The sequence below is a fragment of the Pteronotus mesoamericanus genome, unplaced genomic scaffold (genome assembly GCF_021234165.1).
Source record: "Pteronotus mesoamericanus isolate MK-2021 breed Mesoamerican mustached bat unplaced genomic scaffold, CSHL_Meso_final contig_74, whole genome shotgun sequence".
In the NCBI taxonomy this organism is placed as follows: Eukaryota; Metazoa; Chordata; class Mammalia; order Chiroptera; family Mormoopidae; genus Pteronotus; species Pteronotus mesoamericanus.
Window position 1 is genome coordinate 16,923,807 of NW_026555247.1, and position 21,516 is coordinate 16,945,322.

General features: G+C 40.5%; 1 protein-coding gene across 4 annotated transcripts in view; it reads left to right on the forward strand.

Moving 5' to 3' along the window:
• ELP2 (elongator acetyltransferase complex subunit 2) overlaps positions 1 to 15,810 on the forward strand; it is a 39,511-nt gene extending 23,701 nt beyond the window's left edge. For all 4 annotated transcript variants that reach the window (XM_054583539.1, XM_054583541.1, XM_054583540.1 and 1 more), the window contains 9 exons: positions 394 to 463; positions 977 to 1,072; positions 1,217 to 1,274; positions 1,958 to 2,030; positions 8,524 to 8,716; positions 10,119 to 10,240; positions 11,735 to 11,868; positions 12,412 to 12,525; positions 14,314 to 15,810. In XM_054583539.1, coding sequence (XP_054439514.1) covers positions 394 to 463; positions 977 to 1,072; positions 1,217 to 1,274; positions 1,958 to 2,030; positions 8,524 to 8,716; positions 10,119 to 10,240; positions 11,735 to 11,868; positions 12,412 to 12,525; positions 14,314 to 14,470 — 1,017 coding nt within the window. In that variant the 3' untranslated portion in view covers positions 14,471 to 15,810. The remainder of the gene's footprint in view (positions 1 to 393; positions 464 to 976; positions 1,073 to 1,216; positions 1,275 to 1,957; positions 2,031 to 8,523; positions 8,717 to 10,118; positions 10,241 to 11,734; positions 11,869 to 12,411; positions 12,526 to 14,313) is intronic.
• The last annotated feature ends 5,706 nt before the right edge of the window (positions 15,811 to 21,516 follow it).

Below are 21,516 nucleotides of genomic sequence, written 5' to 3' on the forward strand. Positions count from 1 at the left end.
TGTGTTTGTATGAGCATCATTAGGGATGTGCCTGTGAGACTGTCTTGGAAGTAGAGCTCTGGGCCTTCCGTAGTCAGCTTCCTCTTTGCTAGAAGCCAGCCCCATGCATTTCCAGTAAGACCCTGAAACCCAGTAAGCTGTTAGGGTTCGATGAGCTTATGGATGAGAGGATGCCCAACTTCCCAGATTGGGTAGAGGGTTGGGGTTTTAGCTGGAGCCTGTCTATTGGAGAGTGATTGTTGAGCATGACATCTGTTGGTGCAGGAAATGGAAGCGTGGGCAGATAGCCACATAAAAGTGATCTCTAAGCTGCTTCTCAGCATTTATGAGTATGACATTTTTGTAGTAACAGCAACTTTCAGTGTTTAAAACATAGCATACTTTTTATTCCAGCAAGACGGTGAACTTCCAGAAGGAGCTACTGTCCCTGCATTGGGATTATCAAATAAAGCTGTCTTTCAGGGTAAGGCTTTAGCCTCCAAAATTGTTGAACCCATAATGGTACATAAAACCTACTTACACACTTGTACAGCATGTACTTAATACTCATTATAGCCAATATTTTTTAAAAATCACAATACACACATCTGTCTTTATCACATTTTGTGATAAGTACTCTGTACACATGCAAACCTTGAAGCATGTGCAACTTTCACAAAGTGTGTCATGGACCACTAAAACCATGGATGCTAACATGGGTAACCTAAAGAATATTCCACAGTCTTAAAAGTTTGGGAACTGTTAGATCAAAGAAAAAGGAGAAGTCCTTATGTGATTGACTAGTGCTCCTAAGAGCACATTTGTAAAATACTGGGGTAGTAGAAATACCTTTGGCTTTGAAATCACATGGATATGGTTTGAATTACACTACTTTTAAGTGCCACTACTTTATCACTGGTGGCCTTAGTATTAGAATATGTGTAGGAGATATAAAGATGGTGACTATATTCATGATATTATGTTTCTTTTAAACTAGGAGATATAGCTTCTCAGCCTTCTGATGAAGAAGAACTGTTAACTAGTACAGGTTTTGGGTACCACCAGGTGGCCTTTCAACCCTCCATACTTACTGGTAAGAAATTTTAAAAAGATGATTTAATAGAATCATTAAGTACTTATATTTGTCACTGATGACCTAAATAAGTGCTATACCATTTACTATTTTATTTGCATGGAAGTAGAAAAAAATAATTGCAGTGCTATAAATTTATTGTAGAACCTCCCACTGAGGATCAACTTCTGCAGAATACTTTGTGGCCTGAAGTTCAAAAACTGTAAGTTAAACTTTTAGCAATTTGGTCTGAATCTATCATAACTTGTGACTTGGCCTCCACAACTTGTTGTTTTTATTGTTTGCTTTCCTCTTACCTACATTTCCTGCCCTGCTCCAAAGATCTTCTAGTGGCTTTCATGAGGGGGGAGTATCAAATTTTATGTAGGTTTTTCTATTATAATATCTTATATTTACTAGGCTTGTCAGTCTTTTTAAAGTAGAGAAGCATAACTTGTGTGTGTGTGTGTGTGTGTGTGTGTGTGTGTGTGTGTCCGTCCGTGTTTGTGTGTCCGTCCGTGTGTGTGTGTCCGTCCGTGTGTGTGTCCCCGTCCGTCCGTCTGTCCCCTTAAAAGAGACTTTTAAGTCTTGTTATTCTGTTTGGTTTTCCTTCCTTTGTTGGTAACCTTTCCATGGTTTATTTATTGTACCAGCTGGTTGGGGGTGAAAACTTGTATTTTAAACTAATTATGTGGGTAAGTTGGGTTAACTTCCAGGAAGCTGGCATTTTTCTCCACTCTCTTTCTTTTTTCCCCAAATGTTTACCCAGACTGAAATTCAATGTTCCCTAAAAGAACTGTATGTTAGGTAGAGAAATTGATGTTATTCTTTTCACTTTTGTAGTTTTTGCAGCATGAAGATACTTACTAATACAGGGGTCATGCATTTTCTCGTTTTAAATTTTAGATATGGACATGGTTACGAATTATTTTGTGTTGCTTGTAACAATTCAAAGACTCTGCTTGCCTCAGCTTGTAAGGTAGGGAATTTTACTTTCTTATTCTGCTTGGTCACAAATTGAGTCACTAGGCATCTGCAAGTTTGGTAGCAATTAAGTCAGAACACTATGTGACTGGCCACTGGTGCCTGCTTTTTCTGAATCTTGCTTTCTCAGTCTCTTTTTCTTTTTGTTTCATAAAAAGCTTGCAGTTGCATTTATATCTGTTTCAGCAGTTGCCCTGACTGGTGTAGCTCAGTTTGGTTTGCGTTGTCCTACAAACCAAAAGGTCGCTGGTTTGATTTACAGTCAGGTCACACGTCTGGGTTGCAGGCCAGGTCCTCCATCAGGGGGTGCAAGAGGTAACTGATTGATGTTTCTCTCTCACATTGATATTCCTCCCCTTTATTTCTCCCTCCTTTCCCCTCTCTCTAAAAACAAATAAAATCTTTAAAAAAAATCTACTTCAGCTGCATATTTCTATTCTTAAATACTTGATTTGAATTGATTTATGCCTCTGCTCAAAAATTACTTAAATCAGATATCTTAAAATGAGACCTGAAAATCTGATACATTTTAAATAAGTGGAGTCCTGGAGACATAGGGAATGAGAAGGTCAAACTCAGGGGGCACTCCATCTGAAGTTTCTCGAGGACGCTCTCGGAATGGACCTACAGGTGGAGTCCCTCTGCCCATGCCAGGGTGAGGCAGGGTGGTGGTCTGCTCAGCTAGCCACCAGCATGAAGCTACAGAATAGTGCACTTCAAACATTTGCCTCGGAGACTTATCTTGAACTATTTATTATTTATCCATATGCTGTGGAGTGAAATAATATTTATAGAGGATTGTCTGAAGGGTCTAAGACTCACACAGTCCTCTAAATTTCCTAAAACATATCTACTTGTTTTAAACATGATGGTGAGAGGTGTCAATCTGGATGCTCTACTGTCCCTGTTTTTGCTGTGGCTTCTTGCCACTGGCCTGTACTGAGAGGCATCATAAGAAATACATTTCTGTGCTCCCCTCCTCCACCCCTGCCCCCCAACCCCTGCCCTTGCTTGTTGTCACTTCTGTGAGGATGGTACTGAGAGCACTTCCTTCTGTTACATGGGTCTCTGGGAAGAATGTGGTTTAGTAGCAGGAATAGCTGTGCTTCTGCTGAACAGCTAATTTTGTTTTTTGCTCTGGGCACTGTTAATCATACAAGTGATTATTTTTTTAGGTTGGCTCACTTGTAGCAAGCATGTACAACTAACTTGTTTTTTTAGTTTGTGTACTTTTTCTCTTTTATATTTAATACAGTGGAAAAGAGGCATGGTTGAAAATGTGGCTTGGAAAGTTTAAATCTGAACGTTGGTGTAAACTCACTTGCTCAATAGAAGGACCATGGAAACTCCTAGTAGCTTTATTCTCTAGACACCAGCCTGAAGGTAGCTGGGTTTCTTGAATGAAGGTGCCAGCCAACATTTTGTTTTGACTAGTAAAGCAAATGACTAGATGCATCTTTATTTTAAACTAATTGTTTTAGCAGATTTATTTAGATGCCATTACTGTTCTATAAGTTGCATGCTGAAAGTGAACAATTTGATGTTTTAACAAATGTTTATACCTGTGGAATTATTAGTACAATCAGGATAACGTACATATCCATCAATTCCTAAAATTTTATCTGCCCCATGGCAATTTTTTTCCCATCCCCTCCTTACCCTCTTTAGCCCCAATCCACAGAAAACCACTAATTTGGTTTTTTGTCATGATAGAGTACTTTGCATTTTCTAAAATTTTATATAATTGGAATCATACAGTATATACTTTTTTGTGGGGTTAGGGGTTTGGCTTTTTTCATCTATATTTCATGTATCAGTACTTCTTTCTTGTTGCTGAGTAGCTTTCCCTTTTATAGATACATCACAATTTGTTGATTCATTCACTTTTTAGTGGACATTTGAATTGTTTACAAAGTTTTTGGCTTTTACCGATAAAGCTGTCATAAGTATTTGTGTACAAGTTTGTGTGGGTATATGCTTTCATTTCTTTTGAGTGAATACCTAAGAGTGGAACTGCTAGATGATTTCGTAGATGTATATTTACATTTTTAAGAAACGGCCAAAGTGTTTTCCAAAGTGGTTTTACCATTTTATAATCCCACCAGCAGTATATTAGAGTTCTAGTTGCTCCACACCCCTCACCAACACTTGGTGTGGTCACTCCTTTTTGTTTGTTTGTTTTTTTTAAGATTTTATTTATTTATTTTTAGAGAGAGGGGACAGTAGGGAGAAAGAGAGGGAGAGAAACATCAAGGTGTGGTTGCCTCTTGTGTTCCCCCTATTGGGGATCTGACCCATAACCCAGGCATGTGCCCTGACTGAGAATTGAACCAGTGACCCTTTGATTCACAGGTCAGTGCTCAATCCCCTGAACCACATCAGCCAGGGCCCTTTTTTTTTTTTTTTTTAATATATTTTATTGATTACGCTATTGTAGTTGTCCCAGTTTTTTCTCTCCTTTATCCCCCTCCATCTTTCACCCTTCCACCCTCCAGCATTCCCCTCCCCCCCTTAGTTCATGTACATAAGTTGTCCATGTAAGTTGTTTGGCTTCTCTATTTCCTATTCTGTTCTTAACCTCCCTCTCTCTATTTTGTGCCTACCAATTATGCTTCTTATTCCCTATACCTTTATCCCCCATTCTCCCCCTCCCCCTTCCCACTGATAACCCTCCATGTTATCTCCATTTCTGTGATTCTGTTCCTGTTCTAGTTGTTTGCTTAGGTTTTGTTTTTGTTTCTTAGGTTCAGTTGTTGATAGTTGTGAGTTTGTTGTCATTTTGCTGTTCATAGTTTTTGATCTCCTTTTTCTTAGATAAGTCCCTTTAACGTTTCATATAATTAGGGCTTGGTGATGATGAACTCCTTTAATTTTACCTTGTCTAGGAAGCACTTTATCTGCCCTTCCATTCTAAATGAGAGCTTTGTTGGATAGAGTAATCTTGAATGTAGATCCTTGCCTTTCATGACTTTGAATACTTCTTTCCAGCCCCTTCTTTCCTGTAAGGTTTCTTTTGAGAAATCAGCTGACAGTCTTATGGCAGCTCCTTTGTAGGTAATGATCTCCTTTTATCTTGCTGCTTTTAAGATTCTCTCCTTACCTCCTTATTATGATGTGTCTTGGTGTGTTCCCTCTTGGGTCCAATTTCTTTGAGCTTCCTGGACTTCCTGGACGTCTTACTTCCTTTGCCAGATTGGGGAAGTTTTCTTTCCTTTTTTCAAGTAAGTTTTCAATTTTTTGCTCTTCCTCTTCTCTTTCTGGCACCCCTATATTCAGATGTTGGAACATTTAAAGTTGTCCCAGAGGTTCCTAAGCCTCTCCTCATTTTTTTGAATTCTTGTTTTTTTCATTTGGTACCAGTGGATGTTTTATTTCTTCCTTCTGTTTCAGATTGTTGATTTGAATCCCGGTTTCCTTCCCTTCTCTGTTGGTTCCCTGTATATTTTCCTTTATTTCACTTTGTATAGCCTTCATTTCTTCCTTCATTTTGCAACTGAACTCAGTCATTCCTGTGAGCATTCTGATTACCAGTGTTTTGAACTCTGCATCTGATAGGTTGGCTATCTCCTTGTCACTTGGTTCTTTTTCTGGAGTTTGATCTGTTCTTTCATTTGGGTCATATTTCCTTGTTTCAGTGCACCAGTCTGGATGAAGGTTTCTTCTTTAACTCCTTAGTTGTCAGACTTCCATACAGTTGGATTTTATGGCAGTTCTGGTTGTTTTTTGTTTTTAAATTGTTTGTTATCCTTCTTTTGATTGTGGAAGCAAGTGAAGTATTTCTACCTGTGCCTCCATCTCGACTGGAACTTCTCTAGAAGACTGGTATGGTCACTCTTTTTAACTATTCTAATAGGTGTGTAATATTTCACTGTAGTTCTATTCGCATTTTTTTAATGTGTCAATTTTCCATTTATATATCTTCTTTGATGAAATTTATCTTCACATATATTGTCCATTTCTTTATTAGATTATTTTTACTACTGAGTTTTGAAAAGTTCTTTATAGGCACTAGATCAGCTCTCAGATATATGCTACGTAGATAATTATTCCCAGTGGCTTTTCTTTTCATTTTCCTAAGAGTGTTTTTCAAAGAGCAGAAGTTGTATGATTTGGTGAAGTCTAACTTACCAATTTTCCCATATTAGGTGGAGATTTTTCTTTGTTTTAATATACTATAGATTTTCCTCTAAGCTTTGTTTTTGAGGCATTACACAAATTTTCATTTTCATTTAATTAAAAGCACTTTCTAATGTTACTTTGGTTTTATCTTTGACCTATAGTTTATTGTGAATGTATTATTTAGTTTCCATATTCTGAGTATTTTCCAGTTATCTTTCTGTTACTGACTTTTAATTTAATTTCTTTGTGGTCAGAAAACAGATATTTGAATCTTTTAAAATTTAATCTTGGTAAATTTCCATGTTCACTTTGAAAAGAATGGATTCTATTTCTGCTGGGTGGAGTGTTCTGAAAATATGAACCATATGAGATTGGTTGATAGCATTGTTCAAGTCTTTGTCCTTTCAGTTTTATTGAAAGTGGCATTTTGAAATCTTGACTATATACTGTGGACTTGTCTTTTAATCCTTACAATTCAGTCAGTTTTTACTTTACATATTTTGAAGTCTGTGGTTAAAATATTTTTCATTTTCATATTTTCTTGATTAATCAACCATCTTTAATTTCTGGTAATATTTTATGCTTTGAAATCTACTTTACTGTTAATATAGCCATCTAGCTCTCTTTTGAGCAGTGCTTGAATTGTATATCTTTTTCCATAATGTTACTTTTAAGCTACTTGTTTTTTTATTTCAAGTGGGTTTTAAGGGGGACAGCATATAGTTGGGTCTTGCTTTTTTACTCATCTTGTTAATCTTTCATTTTAATAGGGGTTTAATTAGACCATTTACCTTTATTGTCATAATCGATATGGTAGGATATAAATCTGTCATCTTGCTATTTGCTTTCTACTTGATTCATCAGTTCTTTATTCCATTTTACTTAGATTTGATTCATTGATTACTTCCTATGATTTTACTTTATTTATTCTGTTTGATTAGTAGATATAAGTTTTTGTTGTATTATTTTATTGGTGGTTTTACCTTTTTTTAAGATTTTATTTTTTAGAGAGAAGGAAAGGGTATTTTTTTAGAGAGAGGCAAAGGGAGGGAGATGAGGAGGAGAGAAACATCAATGTGTTGTTGCCTCTTGCACACCCCCTACTGCGGACCTGGCCTGCAACCCAAGCATGTGCCCTGACTGGGAATCGAACCAGTGACCCTTTGGTTCACAGGCCAGAGCTCAATCCATTGAGCCACACCAGCCAGGGCTGTTTTACATTTTATAGTATACATCTTTAATTTACCGCAGTCTGCCTTCAAGTAATATTGCACTATTTTATGTACAATTTAAGAACTTTACAAAAGTATACTTTTATTTTCCCCTACTTTGTGGTATTTTACTTAATCATAGAAATCCCATAACATATTGTTATTATTTCTGTTTTGACCAGTTAATTATCTTTTACAGAGATTTTAGCAATAGCAAAATTCCCATCAGATATCATTATCCTTCTGCCTAAAGAATGTTCTTTTACATTCTTTGCAGTGTAATTCTGCTAGTCATGAATTTTTCTTTTTCGACTTTGTTAGCCTAGAATCTGTTTCTTCATTTTTGAATGATATTTATGGTTGGTAAAGAATTATTGGTTTTCCTTTTGTATATTAAAACATTGCTTTATTTTCTTTGGATGTGCATTGTTTCTCATTAGTCTGCTGTAATTTGTCTTTGATCCTCAGTAATCAATTTTTTCCCTCCAACTGCAATTTCATATTTATTGCTGGTTTGAAGCAATCTGATTATTGTTGATAGAGGCTTCTTCATGCCTCTCGTGCTTGGGTTTTGTTGAACTTTGTGATCCATAGGTATTATTTTCATCAGATTTTGAAAATATTCAGCCATTATCTTTTTAAGTATTTTTTCTTTTCATCCTTTCTGGGGACTTTAGTTACACTTGAATTTAACTGCTTGAAGTTGTCATAGAGTTTGATGATACTCATTTTTTTCCCCACTCTGATTCATTTTGTCTCTCAAGGATCAGTGTTCTCTGTTTCCAGATATCTCAGTTTTGGAGTGCCATCATTTTTATGTATTTGGTCTGGATTTTTAGTTTTTTCACACAAGAGAGTAAACCTGATCCTGTTATATCCTATTTACTAGAAGTGAATGTCTTTTTCTTTTTTTTAAGATTTTATTTATTTTTAGAGAAAGAGGAAGGGAGAGAAACATTGATGTGTGAGAGAGAGATACATGGATCTGTTGCCCCTTGCATGCCCTCAGCTGGGGACCTGGTCTGCAACCCAGGCATGTGCCCTGAATGGGAATTGAACCTGTGACTTTTCAGTTCATAGGCGGGCACTCAAGCCACTGCACCACCAGCCAGGGTGAAGTGAATGCCTTTAAACTATTGTTTCATTTCTCTCCTGCAGGCAGCTAAGAAAGAGCATGCAGCCATCATTCTCTGGAACACTACATCTTGGAAACAGGTGCAGAATTTAGTTTTCCACAGTCTGACTGTCACACAGATGGCCTTCTCACCTAATGACAAGTTCTTACTAGCTGTTTCCAGAGATCGGACCTGGTCACTATGGAAAAAGCAGGACACGATCTCACCTGAGTTAGGTAAAAACAGTTTCTGATTAGGAAGATTATTAGTAAGACAGTGATACCCACTTTGTCCACCTTGAGCAGCTATTGGGTGAAGAGAAACAAAAATGATAACCGGTGAAGGGCAGAGTCTCACTGTTGTGAAGTCTTTCAAAATTCTGTTAAGATTGAGGAAGACTTGACCTTCCTTCTAAGATTTAAATGCAGGTGGTCTTTGGGTGGACTTCTTTGTGATTATGTAGTCAGGATGACATGTGTTCAGACATCCCAGTTAAATAAACATAAAAATCTATATGTAGAAAATTTTGATTTTGCAGATGGTTATAGAATGTTGCCAAAAAAACACATGGATGGCATATTTCAATCTAGGAATTTATAGGACAGGAATAATGAAAATGCAATTAATTTATGAATGTAAAAGGGCCATTTTCTTTATCCATTTCCTCCCCATTCCTGTCATTTTGATCATTGGGAAGGGTAGTTTAGGCATCCACCTGTGAATAACATGACCCCTGGGCGACATGTTAACACACCTACCCGCATTCTGTGCTGAGCCTGGCATAAATTTTTAAAAAAAGAAAGAAGGAAAAAAGCTTTGTTTTGTTTACACAGTGGCCATTCCTCTTCCCCCAGTTTCTTTGGGTAAAATCTAGAGAGTGTTTAAAATATCTCTGTGTTGTTTACACCTACTTTTAATTTTCCATTGATACTACCTGCATTTACTTTGATCTTGTGATATCTCTAATCCCTTAGTTTCTTGTCTTTTAGAGAATACCAGGAGCTGTAAGACATACACGGCAGTATGTATTAGAAGATTTTCTCTTGCAATTAACTAGTGATTTTCTAACATGCAATCCTTAATCTTCAAAAAATTAAAGTGATACTAGTAACATATCCATTAATTGCTTTATCTTTATGGATTATGGATTAATAGATACCTTCTTCATAAGCAGTTACTGTTTCAGGTTTAGTCCATATTAGGGCTAGAAGTTACCTCACACATTTAAATCCTACAAAGGAAAAGATTTTTTTAATTTGGGTTTTCTTTTTTTAACATTATTTAAGGGAACATTAATTTTTTTTTCCATGGTTTAACATCCAAATTTGGCTATTTCCTGAGTAAGGTGAATCGCTTCATGTTTTTACCTTAGGCATAAAATGAACCGTTAGCTGCGTACGGGGAAGATGTTTGTCATCAGTCACTAGAGAATGAGCAGCCAATATAAAATCATTTTTTAATAGAACAATTACTGTGTTCCCATAGCCTCTGGTAAGGGGTCATTTGCCTAGCCTTGGTCTGTTGCCAAAGTCAGCATATGTAAATTGAATATGACACTTAAACATAGCTTTTTAACAGTCAAAAAAAGCCAGGACAGCTTTCTCTGCTTTGTGAGTAGTGCCTATGTGTTTCTTTCAGACCCAATTTTCAGTCTCTTTGCCTTCACCAACAAAGTCACTGCTGTGCACAGTAGAATTATTTGGTCATGTGATTGGAGTCCTGATAGCAAGTTTTTCTTCACTGGAAGTCGGGACAAAAAGGTAATTTTAAAAAATATTTTCTCAGATGCGAAATGATATTATTACAGGTATGTTTGGATAGAAACCACATAATCCTGACTTTCTGATACAACTTTTAAAAACTGATATGTGTATTACTCTGTGTTTTTCTTATGCATACATAAAAAAGTATTTTCTTGTTAAATGCTATAAGTACATTTCTCTGAAATTTCAAATATAAGAAGCCCTGTAAAACACATAACCTGAATTAAATGACCCCAATGGGAGTAAATGAAATGGATCAAGACTAAGGAAGTAAGAGCAGGAGCAGGGAAAGGGAGCGTGCGGGGGGAAGCAGTTTCTACTTTTCTTTTTCATACTGTTATGAGTGAAGTTTTTTTCTATAATGAGTGATTATTACCTTTTCATTCAGTGGTGAGAGTGTTGGGGAGGGATGTGATCCCAGCTTTCCACAGTCCAGAGCAAGTTAGCTAGCAATAGTGTCTTGACCGTGACCCCTTGCTCTTGTTCTCTGGGAAATGTTCACCTGGCTTCTGATCTTTCTTTTGTTTTCATACTGTTTCCTTTTCACTGCAGACTGGAGGTGGTGAGGCAGTTTCCTTTCCTCTCCGTGCCCTTTCCAGTCCTAGTCATGGTACAGATTACTGAAGCAGAGGGCCGGCATGGGCATGTTGTCTCTCAGTGAGACACTGAAATGTCAGCCCTAAAACACCTTCAGACCTTCGTTCATGTTCACTTGCCTGTTAATTCCTCTGTGGCATTTATTTGCGTAACCTCTGCTGGCTGCTGAGGAAGCAGGCCTGCATGTGTCCTCCAAAGTCATGCCCAATAACAGATGGCACCGCTGTGGTTCTCAGGGATACAGCAGGGCTGAAACAGACAAAGCCTTATCTGCTGCACATGCTCCGAAACACTCTTCCTCTTGCATGGGCAGAGGCTTCTGACTGGAATCTTGCCTTGGTCCTGCATTTTGCAATTATCATCTGCTTTACTTCCCTCTCCATTTCTTTGTGACCAATCACACCCCCTTGAAGCATGAGCTTCCAGGGAAGCCTCATGTCTACTACGAGGCCTCCTCAAGGTTAGGGCCTCTTGACAGCTGAGCTAATGCCCTGAGCAGTGGGTGGTGTAGAGGAGGAGCCAGGACTTGATTGGTCTCCATACATTTGTGGTAACTTCTTGGGCAGGTGCATGAGCCTCTCAGTCAGGACATGATCAGTTGAAACTCACTGGATCAGAACTGGTTTCCTGAGTTTAAAGGCACCCCTGGCACGGACAGTGCATCTAGGCTGGCACACTGTGAGGCCATTGAGGTCTCAGAGACTTGTGTCTGCTACACTGTGGCTTCTCTGTGATGCTTAAAGTGCTCTTAAGTCCTGGCGCACAAATGTAAATATTGGATATTTTTGAATGCCAGAGCAAATATTTTGCATAATCTGTGTCACTGAAACTCTAATGCATTGCTGGAAGTCTTGCCAAGAGAAAGCTTTACAGAGTTTGCTCTTTTTTTGTTAGGTGGTTGTCTGGGGTGAGTGCGACTCCAGCGATGACTCCGTCGAGCACAGCATCGGCCCCTGCTCCTCTGTCCTGGATGTGGGCGGGTCTGTGACAGCTGTCAGCGTCTGCCCTGTGCTTAACCGTTCCCAACGGTTAGTCTCTGTGCAGGGCTTCCTTACATGTGTTCTCTAAGAAGACCACTTGGTTTGTCAATATGTAGCCCTCTTACACTTTTCATTCATGGGTTCTGTTAGCTCCCGAGCTCTTATTTTTTTCATAATGCTATGTTTCTCATAAGAATTTTTAAATGGATAGAACTTGATGATATTCAACATGGTGAAGGGAGATTGGGAATGTAGCTCAAAGGTTCTTTACCAAATTCAGGACTATCGTGCCCTCTGTGAAATAAGTGTCTCCAGCAGAATGCAGGCCCCTGCAGCCTGCCAGGGAAGTGTTGGTTCTTGAGCTTTGCCAGTGGAGGACAGAGGTAAAACAGTGGGCATCCTCGATGGAGAGGAGGCTCCTTGAAGGCACAGTACAGCAATGCACTGTGTTCTGGGCTGGTGGTTTTCAACAGAGGCCTTTGTAAGCATGGGGCAGCTGGGAACACTGAAGAACTACTTGAAGTGTGATGATGGAGATGACAGAAGATCCTGCTACATTAATAACTGCCTTCTTCCCTCCCTTAAAACCAGATACGTTGTTGCAATAGGATTAGAGTGTGGAAAGATTTGTTTATACACCTGGAAAAAGACTGATCAAGTTCCAGAAGTAAATGACTGGACCCACTGTGTAGAAACAAGTCAAAGGTATTTTCTTCCCAGTTTTGCTTCCATCAGACTAGATTGAAATGAAATCTTTAGCAGCAAATTTTATGCCACATCTGCATGGAGAAGGACAGAAATCTGTATTTATGATGCCCACCGCTAGTCCCCCTGTGTTTTGTGGCATAATCTCTTGAAATCGGCGGTGTTGCCAAATAGCACTTGATTTTTAAAAGTTTGACCAGATTATTTGTTTGCATCATATTATCTTTACAGATAACACATTTGAGAAAAGTGATTTTCATAATGATATATTTTAGAATTTGGTAAAATTGATTCAAAATGTTGGTGGTTTTTTAAAAATATTTTTGTGTTTTGGAGGCATTTGAACACTTCTCCTCAGGTCCTGCAATGGAGTAAGCTGTTAAGTGCTCCTCAAAGCTCTGTGACTGGCTGCCAGGCACAGTAACCTGTCCCTAAGCCTCACATCCCGGGCATGGGCCTTTGCCACGTGAGCTGGCTTAGAGGACTTGCTCTTTAGAACATCCTCTCCACCTCTACCTGCCTAGAGAATAGGGATTCTTTTTTTTAATTTATTTATTTTTGGAGAGAAAGGAAAGAGAGGGAGAGGAACATCAATGCGTGGTTGCCTCTTGCACAGCCCCAACCAGGGACCTGGCCTGCAACCCAGGCATGTGCCCTGACTGGGAATTGAACCAGTGACCCTTTGGTTCACAGGCGGGCATTCACCCCACTGAGCCACACCAGCAAGGGCTGATTGCTGTTTTTAAAGCTCATCTCTAAATGACTTAACTGTATTTAGTAATCAAATTCATCCACACACAAAGATGAGCTATCATTGATAGTACTCAGGTCATAGTCTGCATAATATAACATGGAAGCATTTCCTTTAGAAGCATTTTGGGAAGCACTGAGGCACAGCAGCACTGTGGAAATGTGTGTAACCTCCCAGTGGGGCCACTTACAAGGGCTCACAGTCATTTGGTTGCGTAGATTCCGGTGTGCTGATTTAATGATGTGTTTCATACTTCAGGGTTATGCTTTAGCCTTATCTTTGGACCTTAGAGTACATCTGGTAATGGATTCTCAGCATTTGAAAGTATAATTTGTGTGCTCTGACATTATTTTCAGTGTTACTGCCTTAAAGTCTAAGTTTTTCACTTTATTCCTTTTTGGTTTAGAGGTCTAATTTGCTGGTTAAATTTACAGAGGATACTGTATTTTCATAGAGATTTATTAATAATCTTATGGTTGGGAGCATTATAGGTCTGCCATGGGGATTGGGATGGGCATTAATATGAGCTGCTTGCTCAAGGTCATGCAGTTGAAGATCAGTTGGAGACCAAGACTCTTTTACTGGGCAGTAATTAAATCTTTCATTGCCTTTCCTTACCCAGCAGTAAAAATGTAAGAGTCCATCCATGTCATAGGGATGTTGGAAGAATAAAATAATCTAGAATATGTTGCAAAGTTCGAATTCTTCAAGAAATGCATTTAGTGAAGTTATCTGAAAGTTTGATTTTAATAGTTGTGTCATGTGTTCCACTGATCACTAAAACAAAATTTGCTGGTATCCTTGGTTTAGTAAATGATACTGGACAGTTTTCAATAAAAGATGTTTTCAAAGTTAGAATAAATTGCTAAAACATTAGTGATGGTATTTTAAAATCTGTACATTCTGACTTTTCAGGTTTTGACTTTGATTTATGTTAACAATATTAATAGTTAAATTAGTGTCTATGTGAGCACCCAGGAAAATATTTTGTACTCATAACATGCATTCATTTCATGCCTTCTCTATTTTTGTTTTAGCCAAAGCCATACACTTGCTATCAAAAAATTATGCTGGAAGAATTGTAACGGAAAAACTGAACAGAAGGAAGCAGAAGACACTGAGTGGTTATATTTTGCAAGTTGTGGTGAAGATCATACTGTGAAGATACACAGAGTAAACAGAGGTGCACTGTGATGGACTTAATAACCTCAATCGTATAACATTGGTGTCTTAAGATATTTATCATGTAAATAGATAACCTGTCTTTACATCATAGTTTCGTTTGTAAGTCCTATAGGAGTAGTATGTATTTGGGTCAGACCCTTTGAAGTATGATGAAAGCTTCAGGCTCTTTAGTCAGTGTTGTTACATATGCAGACACCCTCAGAACCATGCCCATGCTTTCAGGAATTCAGACCTGCATCCATGTGCTCCAAATAAGAACTTCCGTTCTTTCTTTATGACCAAAATTGCCTAGTTGTATGCTGTTTTGGGCCTTCGCTTTTCTTTCTTTTTTTTAAAGATTTTATTTATTTATTTTTAGGCTGAGGGGAAGGGAGGGAGGAAAAGAGGGAGAGAGAACACCAATCAGCCACCTCTCACACGCCCCTAACCAGGGACCTGGCCCGCAACCCAGGCATGTGTCCTGACCAGGAATTGAACTGGAGACCTTTTGGTTTGCAGGCCAGTGCCCAATCCACTGAGCCACATCAGCTAGGGCTCCAGGGCTGGGCCTTCTCTTTTCATATGACCCTCTTTGGGACATTTCATTGTTTATTACCTTCTTCAGAGGGAGGACATAGAAAACAAAAAGAGATAAAAGCCAGATTACTCAATTTTTATTTGAACCGTTTTTGTAAATAAACAGACCACACACAAAGTATAGTCTTGATCCCTTCTTCCCAGTACACACCAACCATTCTAGGAATTTGGCAGGCGGTTCGGACTTTGAAATTTTAACAAATTTCTTTCATTTGTTAAAAATACATGGATTCTTCTTTTAGGATGTGACTTTAATCCAATAGAGATGGGGGCTGAAAAGTCGAATTCTTAATCATTTGATTTTATGTGAAGTCACAAATTAGTCATGAGAGTAACGGATGTGCTTGACGGAGAATGAGCAGTGCAAGAGCAGAGGGAAGAAGGTGCTAGAAACAGACTGTTGGGTGTGCCATCCGAGGTTTGGGAGGTGGGCACAAGGAACGGGTGGAGAGAGGTTAAGAGTGGGTGTGAGAGAGGACGTTTGTCCTGACCCTGTTAGAACATGGAGTCATCTGGCAAATTGGCAATTAAATGAATACTGTACATAAGTGTGCTGAAAGATTGGAGGTGAGGACTTTCTTAGTGGGAGTTTATGCCATTATCTAACAATGACATTTGCTTCCAAAAAAAGTTAAATGGCATTTTGTCTAAATTGAGGTTTTTAGACAAGCGCTATCCAATATTTCTTAGTCCAATAGAAATATAATGTGAGCTACATATGTAATTTAAATTTCTAGTAGCCATATAATAAAGATTTTAAAAATCAGGTAAAATGTATCTTAATGACATATTTGTCTTAACCCAATATATCCAAAGCAGTATCATTTCAACACGTCAGTATAAAAGATTGTTGATTATATTTTGTACAATAAAAAATACATGTGCGGGGGGACCCAAAAAAACCCAAAACTTACTTATAAAAAATTGTGTATTTAGTCTTACAAGTTTAAACTTCAGTCACCTTCAAAGTACTCTCCATTTGATGCAATACACCTATCGAGACATTTTTTTCATTGCTCAAAACAGTTTTTGAATTCTTCAATTTTGATGCCTTTTAATGCTTCTGCCTTTTTTTGTTTCACCTCTTTCACATTGACAAAATCTTTCCCTTTGAGGAGGTTTTTCATCTGGGGAAACCAGAAAGTCGCTCGGGATGAGATCAGATAAATAGGGAGGGTAGAGCACAGGGATCATGCTGTTTTTGGTCAAAAATTGCTGAACACTCAGTGTAATGTAGTCAGGTACACTCATAAATCACCTATCATGAAATGGGCAAACTCTTTCTTGAAAGAGTTTTAAAAAAAAATTCACTGAAGCTGAACACAGCCTCTTAACACCTCTAGCTGGTACACTGATGCACATGGGTTCCTAGAACACTAACCTAGTGGGGGAAGCCTGTACTACAAGGGGCCTGCCCTCCAGAAGATAATTCTGGGGTTTTTTGGGTTGCCCCCTTGTAGTAACTTGGAGCCCATCTCAATTCCATTTGGCCATATTTCCAGTGCTCAAGTAACCACATGTGGCTAGAGGCTAGCCATATTTGCAGTTCTAGACGATTGAGTCTGTATAAACTTGTTTCTTAGGCATGTGTGTGTGCATGCGTGCACCAAAGCAGTGAGCATCTGAGCTGCCTAACCTCAGAAATCAGTATGCCCTGAACTATTTCCTTGCTTATCAGCTGAAGGAGCTGTCTTTAACCCCACTAGCACACAAGGATTTCTTCAGATCCCATGTATGCTGGATTCCAGAGCAGATGCAGTGGGCTTAGTCCTTTAGAGCCTTTTCTAACATAGAACTCAACCCTTGAAGTTTCCCTGAAAGCAGGCCTAGTCTCGGAGAGACTGAGTTCCTGGTTGGTTATTGTTTTGTTAGTTGAGTTTGTAGGCAGACAGTTGTCCCAGTTTGTCCTGAAGCATCTTCCTTAGTAAGTCACCTGGGTAATTCAGTTGAGTAAACGTTCAGAGGTCTTGGGTAGTCTGCATGGTAATTTCTTAGTGCACACTGTAATTTTACACACGTAGGCCATAATTTTCTGAAGGAGCACCCTTTGAGCCTATTGTAGTTATTTGTAATATCTAAAGCAAAAAAGGCAGTCTTGGGCCTTCGCTTCAGAGGAGCTGAGAAATATTTCAGAATCTGCAACCTGCCCTTCCCCATTGCTCCCTGATAACTCATTTCACTGCCTAGTTCGCAGCACATAGTTCAGATTGATGCCAAGCGCCAGCCTAAGTAGTTGCTGTCTTCTGACCAATACAACTTTCCTAGATGCAGGAGAGGGGATTGGGCTGCTGTTCCAAGTACACGGTTTCCTTGGACAGCAGGGAACTAAATCACTGTCTTCCCAGTAACCTCAGGGGAAGCAGAGTTGGTTATTGATTCCAACGGGAGAATGTGGGAATTAGAGGGAGACTGAAATTCAGGAATAAAATAAAAGGTTAGAATCACACTCTTGCTTTTAAATTAAAAATCCTGACCGTCGTAGAAAATCCTGGGTTGTCTGTAAGAGGAGTACAAGGCCTTCTACCCCAACTTTTGTACAAATTTTTTGTATTTCTCAAGGCAGGTAGGTGAGGGTTGGAAACTGGACTTAAGGAATCAGAAATGTGTTTAAATCCTGGCTCAAGTGGCTATAACTGAGTGTAAGCTTTACCCCTCCTCTCTGTAAATTGAGATAATATTAGTGGTTCAGTCTGACAACGCAAAACGTTCTTTCTAGTGTATGCAAGATAGATACTGTGTCTATCAAAAGGAATTAAGGTAGGCAGACTAGGAGGGGCAGGGAGACTTTTCAGTGTGACCAGGGGGCTCAGGCGCTTTTCTTTGCTGCCTGCTATCGTCAGTGGCTTCCTCACTGTCCAGAGGGGCTTCTTGACTCCTTGCCGTGATCTTTTGTGTCCAGGCCAGCAGAACTGAGGAAGGCATACGAAAAGCCTGGCCAGCAACATTGAGAAAACTTCTTGGAAGTCCACACAGTTCTGCTTAATCTCCATGACCAAAACTTAATCTTGTGGCCATATCTCAAAAGAAGCAGGGAAATGAAATAAACCTTAATTGCAGGCCATCATGTGCTCAGCTGAGAAATGAGGTGCTTTATTCTGAAAGAAAGAACAAATGTTAAGTCTTGTTTCATAAAAATAATCACCTCGTTAGGGTTGTTCTGAGGAATAAATGAAAATACATGAAAAATACTGTATGAAAAAAACACTAGCCCAGGGCCTGGATATATACAAGATGTTAATAATTGGTAATTGTTATTTTACAATTAAAGCTCAGCCATGTTGCCTCCATGGGGCCTTTATTAATCGTTTTTTCAAGTATTCTTTCCTTTCTTTGAATTCCATAGTATTTTATTCTCATTTTCTTTTATGGCATTTCTCATTCCTATCTTTATGTATGTCTTAAGCTCTGTCGATAAGATGCTTTTTATGGTAAGAAAGTTTGTCTCAAAGTGATACAAGGAATTATTGGCTCACCAAAAAAAAAAAAAAAATGCAGTGGTAGGACAAAGTTCAGCTACAGTTTGATTAGGGCACTGTTTCCCTTTCTCTTGTTCTCTCAGCTCCGCCATCTCCATGTGTCAGCTCTCTTCTAAGGCTGCCCTCCTTCGTGGATGAAAGCAGCCCCTGACAGATTTCCTTCCTCGTATCATTAAAGAGCCTAGCTTTACTCTGACCTGAATGTCCTGAACTAATCATAGCAGGCAGGGGAAAACCACACGTTGAGTGCCCACCTGAGGTAGCAATAGCAGCAGCCATGAGAAGTCTATTCTGGAGCTGGAGGCAAGATCCGTCCTGTTAAGACCACATTGCTGCTCTACATAGGGTATTTTTCCAAAGCAAAATCAGGGGCAGCCAACCCATGGAAGCCCACTCTACATGGCTACTAAGCCTAAACATGTGGGAATCAGATTTGTTTTCTTTTTCTCCACAGCATCTAGCACAGTGTGTTAAGTATGCGGTGAATTCAGGGATAAGGTTGACATAGACAGCTGGCTGGCGGAGGAAGCATTCTCCAGTGTAATCCATCGGTCAGTAAATAGAATGGTTGTCAGATCCTTTCTCTATCTTGGTGGCAGAAAGAGGTGGGTGGGGGGCAGGGGCAGGAGGGGGGCTGGGGGCGTGGCACAAAGAGCAGGAGAAAAGAGTCAACACAGAAGGGACCCAGCAGGGAGTAACCTGGCTCAGAGGAGCTTCCCCTGAATGAACACAGAAGCTGATTCCCCAGAAAAACAAATTCAGGGAGATCTCTACTTTGGGTCCACCCACTGCTCCTGTGGTCTGCCTAGTACTGGTGGGATTTTGTTGTTTTGAACATTACGAGTTTAGATATAATGGAGCCTTGTTCCCAACCATGTGTTGATTCTGAGCTGCCCTTTTAGCTGCTTTTCACAGAAAAGGTCTTCTGTCACTCTAGGGGAGGGAGTGTCCTGGGGTTTCTTATCTTTCCACTGCCCTGGAGTTGTTGCTACCAGAGCTTTTACTCTGCTAGACCTCGGGTGAAAACCCGGCCCTCTTGCTGTGTCTCTCATTACTTCCTGCTGCACAGGCCCTCTTCTGATTTCTCAGGTGCCAGGACATCTTGGTCAGCAGATTCTCATTGTTAGGGAGGCATTTACTTCACTCTAGCAGGAAGTACTAAATTAATTTCATTATCCAAGCCAAATTCAGCTTCCCTGAATCACCCAACCCCCATCCCAACTACTGGGCAGGAAATTCGATGCGTCCTAATTGCAGCCCTCAACTTCCTCCATGATCATGAGGCCTGGGGGCTTAAGCCACTGCGAAAACCTCTACCTTTCCTCACCTTTTAAGACTCAACCATTGTAATGGATTGTTATCCCCACTGAGATAACACCACATACCACCTAACCAGCAAATTCAAAAATCTTATATCTTTCAGCCTTAGGTACTGCTAAAGCACTTTCTTCTGGCTCTTCTCCCACATCTGTACCTTCTCTCCCATCGGTGGCATGGAGTCAGGTGCCCTTTAAATCTCACTATACCCAGGGCTCTGCCCTCTCCCTGAACACCAGAGCTCCTGGGGTGACCCCTCCCGTAAGTGTGTCTCCAGCCCTGGACTCTGTCCTTCCTGAGCCCTGGGCTTGAATCTCCTGTAGACATCCTGAACTGAGCTTCACAGTGCCTCCCTAAGCCTGAGCCCCCGCCTCCCTGCATCTACCCTGTCACCCAGTCTGACAGCTGCAAGTCATCCTGAGCTGGTCCTTATCGGTCGCCCCTTGTCGCTGAATTCCATCACCTCTGCACCATCTGGGCCTCTGTCTGGGTTGCTCCTCAGCAGGACTCCTGCTTGGCCTCTGGTGGCCAGTGCTGCCTGCAGCCTCCCCACCGCCCACCCCGCCTCTCCTCAGTGCTGCCAGGGGTGTCAGACACAAGGCTGACATGGCCACTGTCCTGGCGGGCTCCCCAGAATCTTCCTGCGCTGCAACCTGACTCACTCCCCTCACGCCCCGTACCCACTCCTCATCCCCACACAACCACAGCCTGTGCTCCAGTCTCATCAAAGTTCCTGCTTCTAGGATTTACTGAGCCTTTTGCACTCCAGCCCTTTGCACGTGAGTGCTGCCCTCCCTTCCCTACCTTCTCCTCCAAGACCTCTGGAATCCCAGGGAGGGGAAGCTCTCACCTTTGCTGGAAGCCCTCAGCCTCAACCTTTGCTGGAAGGCCCCTTCTCCAGCACTCTGCAGCGCAGAGGGGCGATCTGACTGCAGACCCATCTCCTTCATGTGCTCGGTGCTCCTCAGGCCCGGGGGCTGCCTTATGGACTCTTGAGTTCCCAGCACCTACCATGTTCCTGGCAGGGAGCAGCTGCCCAGTGAACGCTGAACGCTGAATGAACACCCCTGACAAAGCCTGTTTTCGTCTTTAGTGATTCAGGGCTGGACAGTTGCCGGAAGTTGTAGCCTATTTCCCTGCACCTACTTCTCCCGACCTCATCCAGCCTGCTCATGCCTGTTAGACAGTTCTGCCCAAATCATCTATTTGCTTAAAATTTTTCAGAATAAAAATCCAGTCTGTTAGCCTGGCTTAAAGCCTTTCAAACCCTGCCTGTAAATCTGACCTGCTTTCTTCCTTGACCACTACAGCCTAACTCCGAGAGTGATTGTTGGCTCACCAATAATTCCTTTAGGAATTATTAACTCCAAGAGGCACTCACTAAACTTTTTTTTTTGCCAAGGGAGTGAATGAAAGGATACATGAGTGAATAGCTTATGTATAGGGAGATTCCACAAACGGAGCCCGTCCCTCGGGGACACATCATCCTGAGTATGGAACCGGGCTCAGTGAGCTGGACCAGGGATGAAGCCTCACCAAGGGGGAGAGATTTGAAGTAGAAAATCAGGGCTGTCCTGTCTGCCCAATCTGGCCCCTGGACACAGCTTTCATGGTTCTATGAAAACTCTGGTAAGACAGGGCTGTGAGTAGGAGCTGAAGAGCTGCTTCCTCACAAAGCTGTAAATT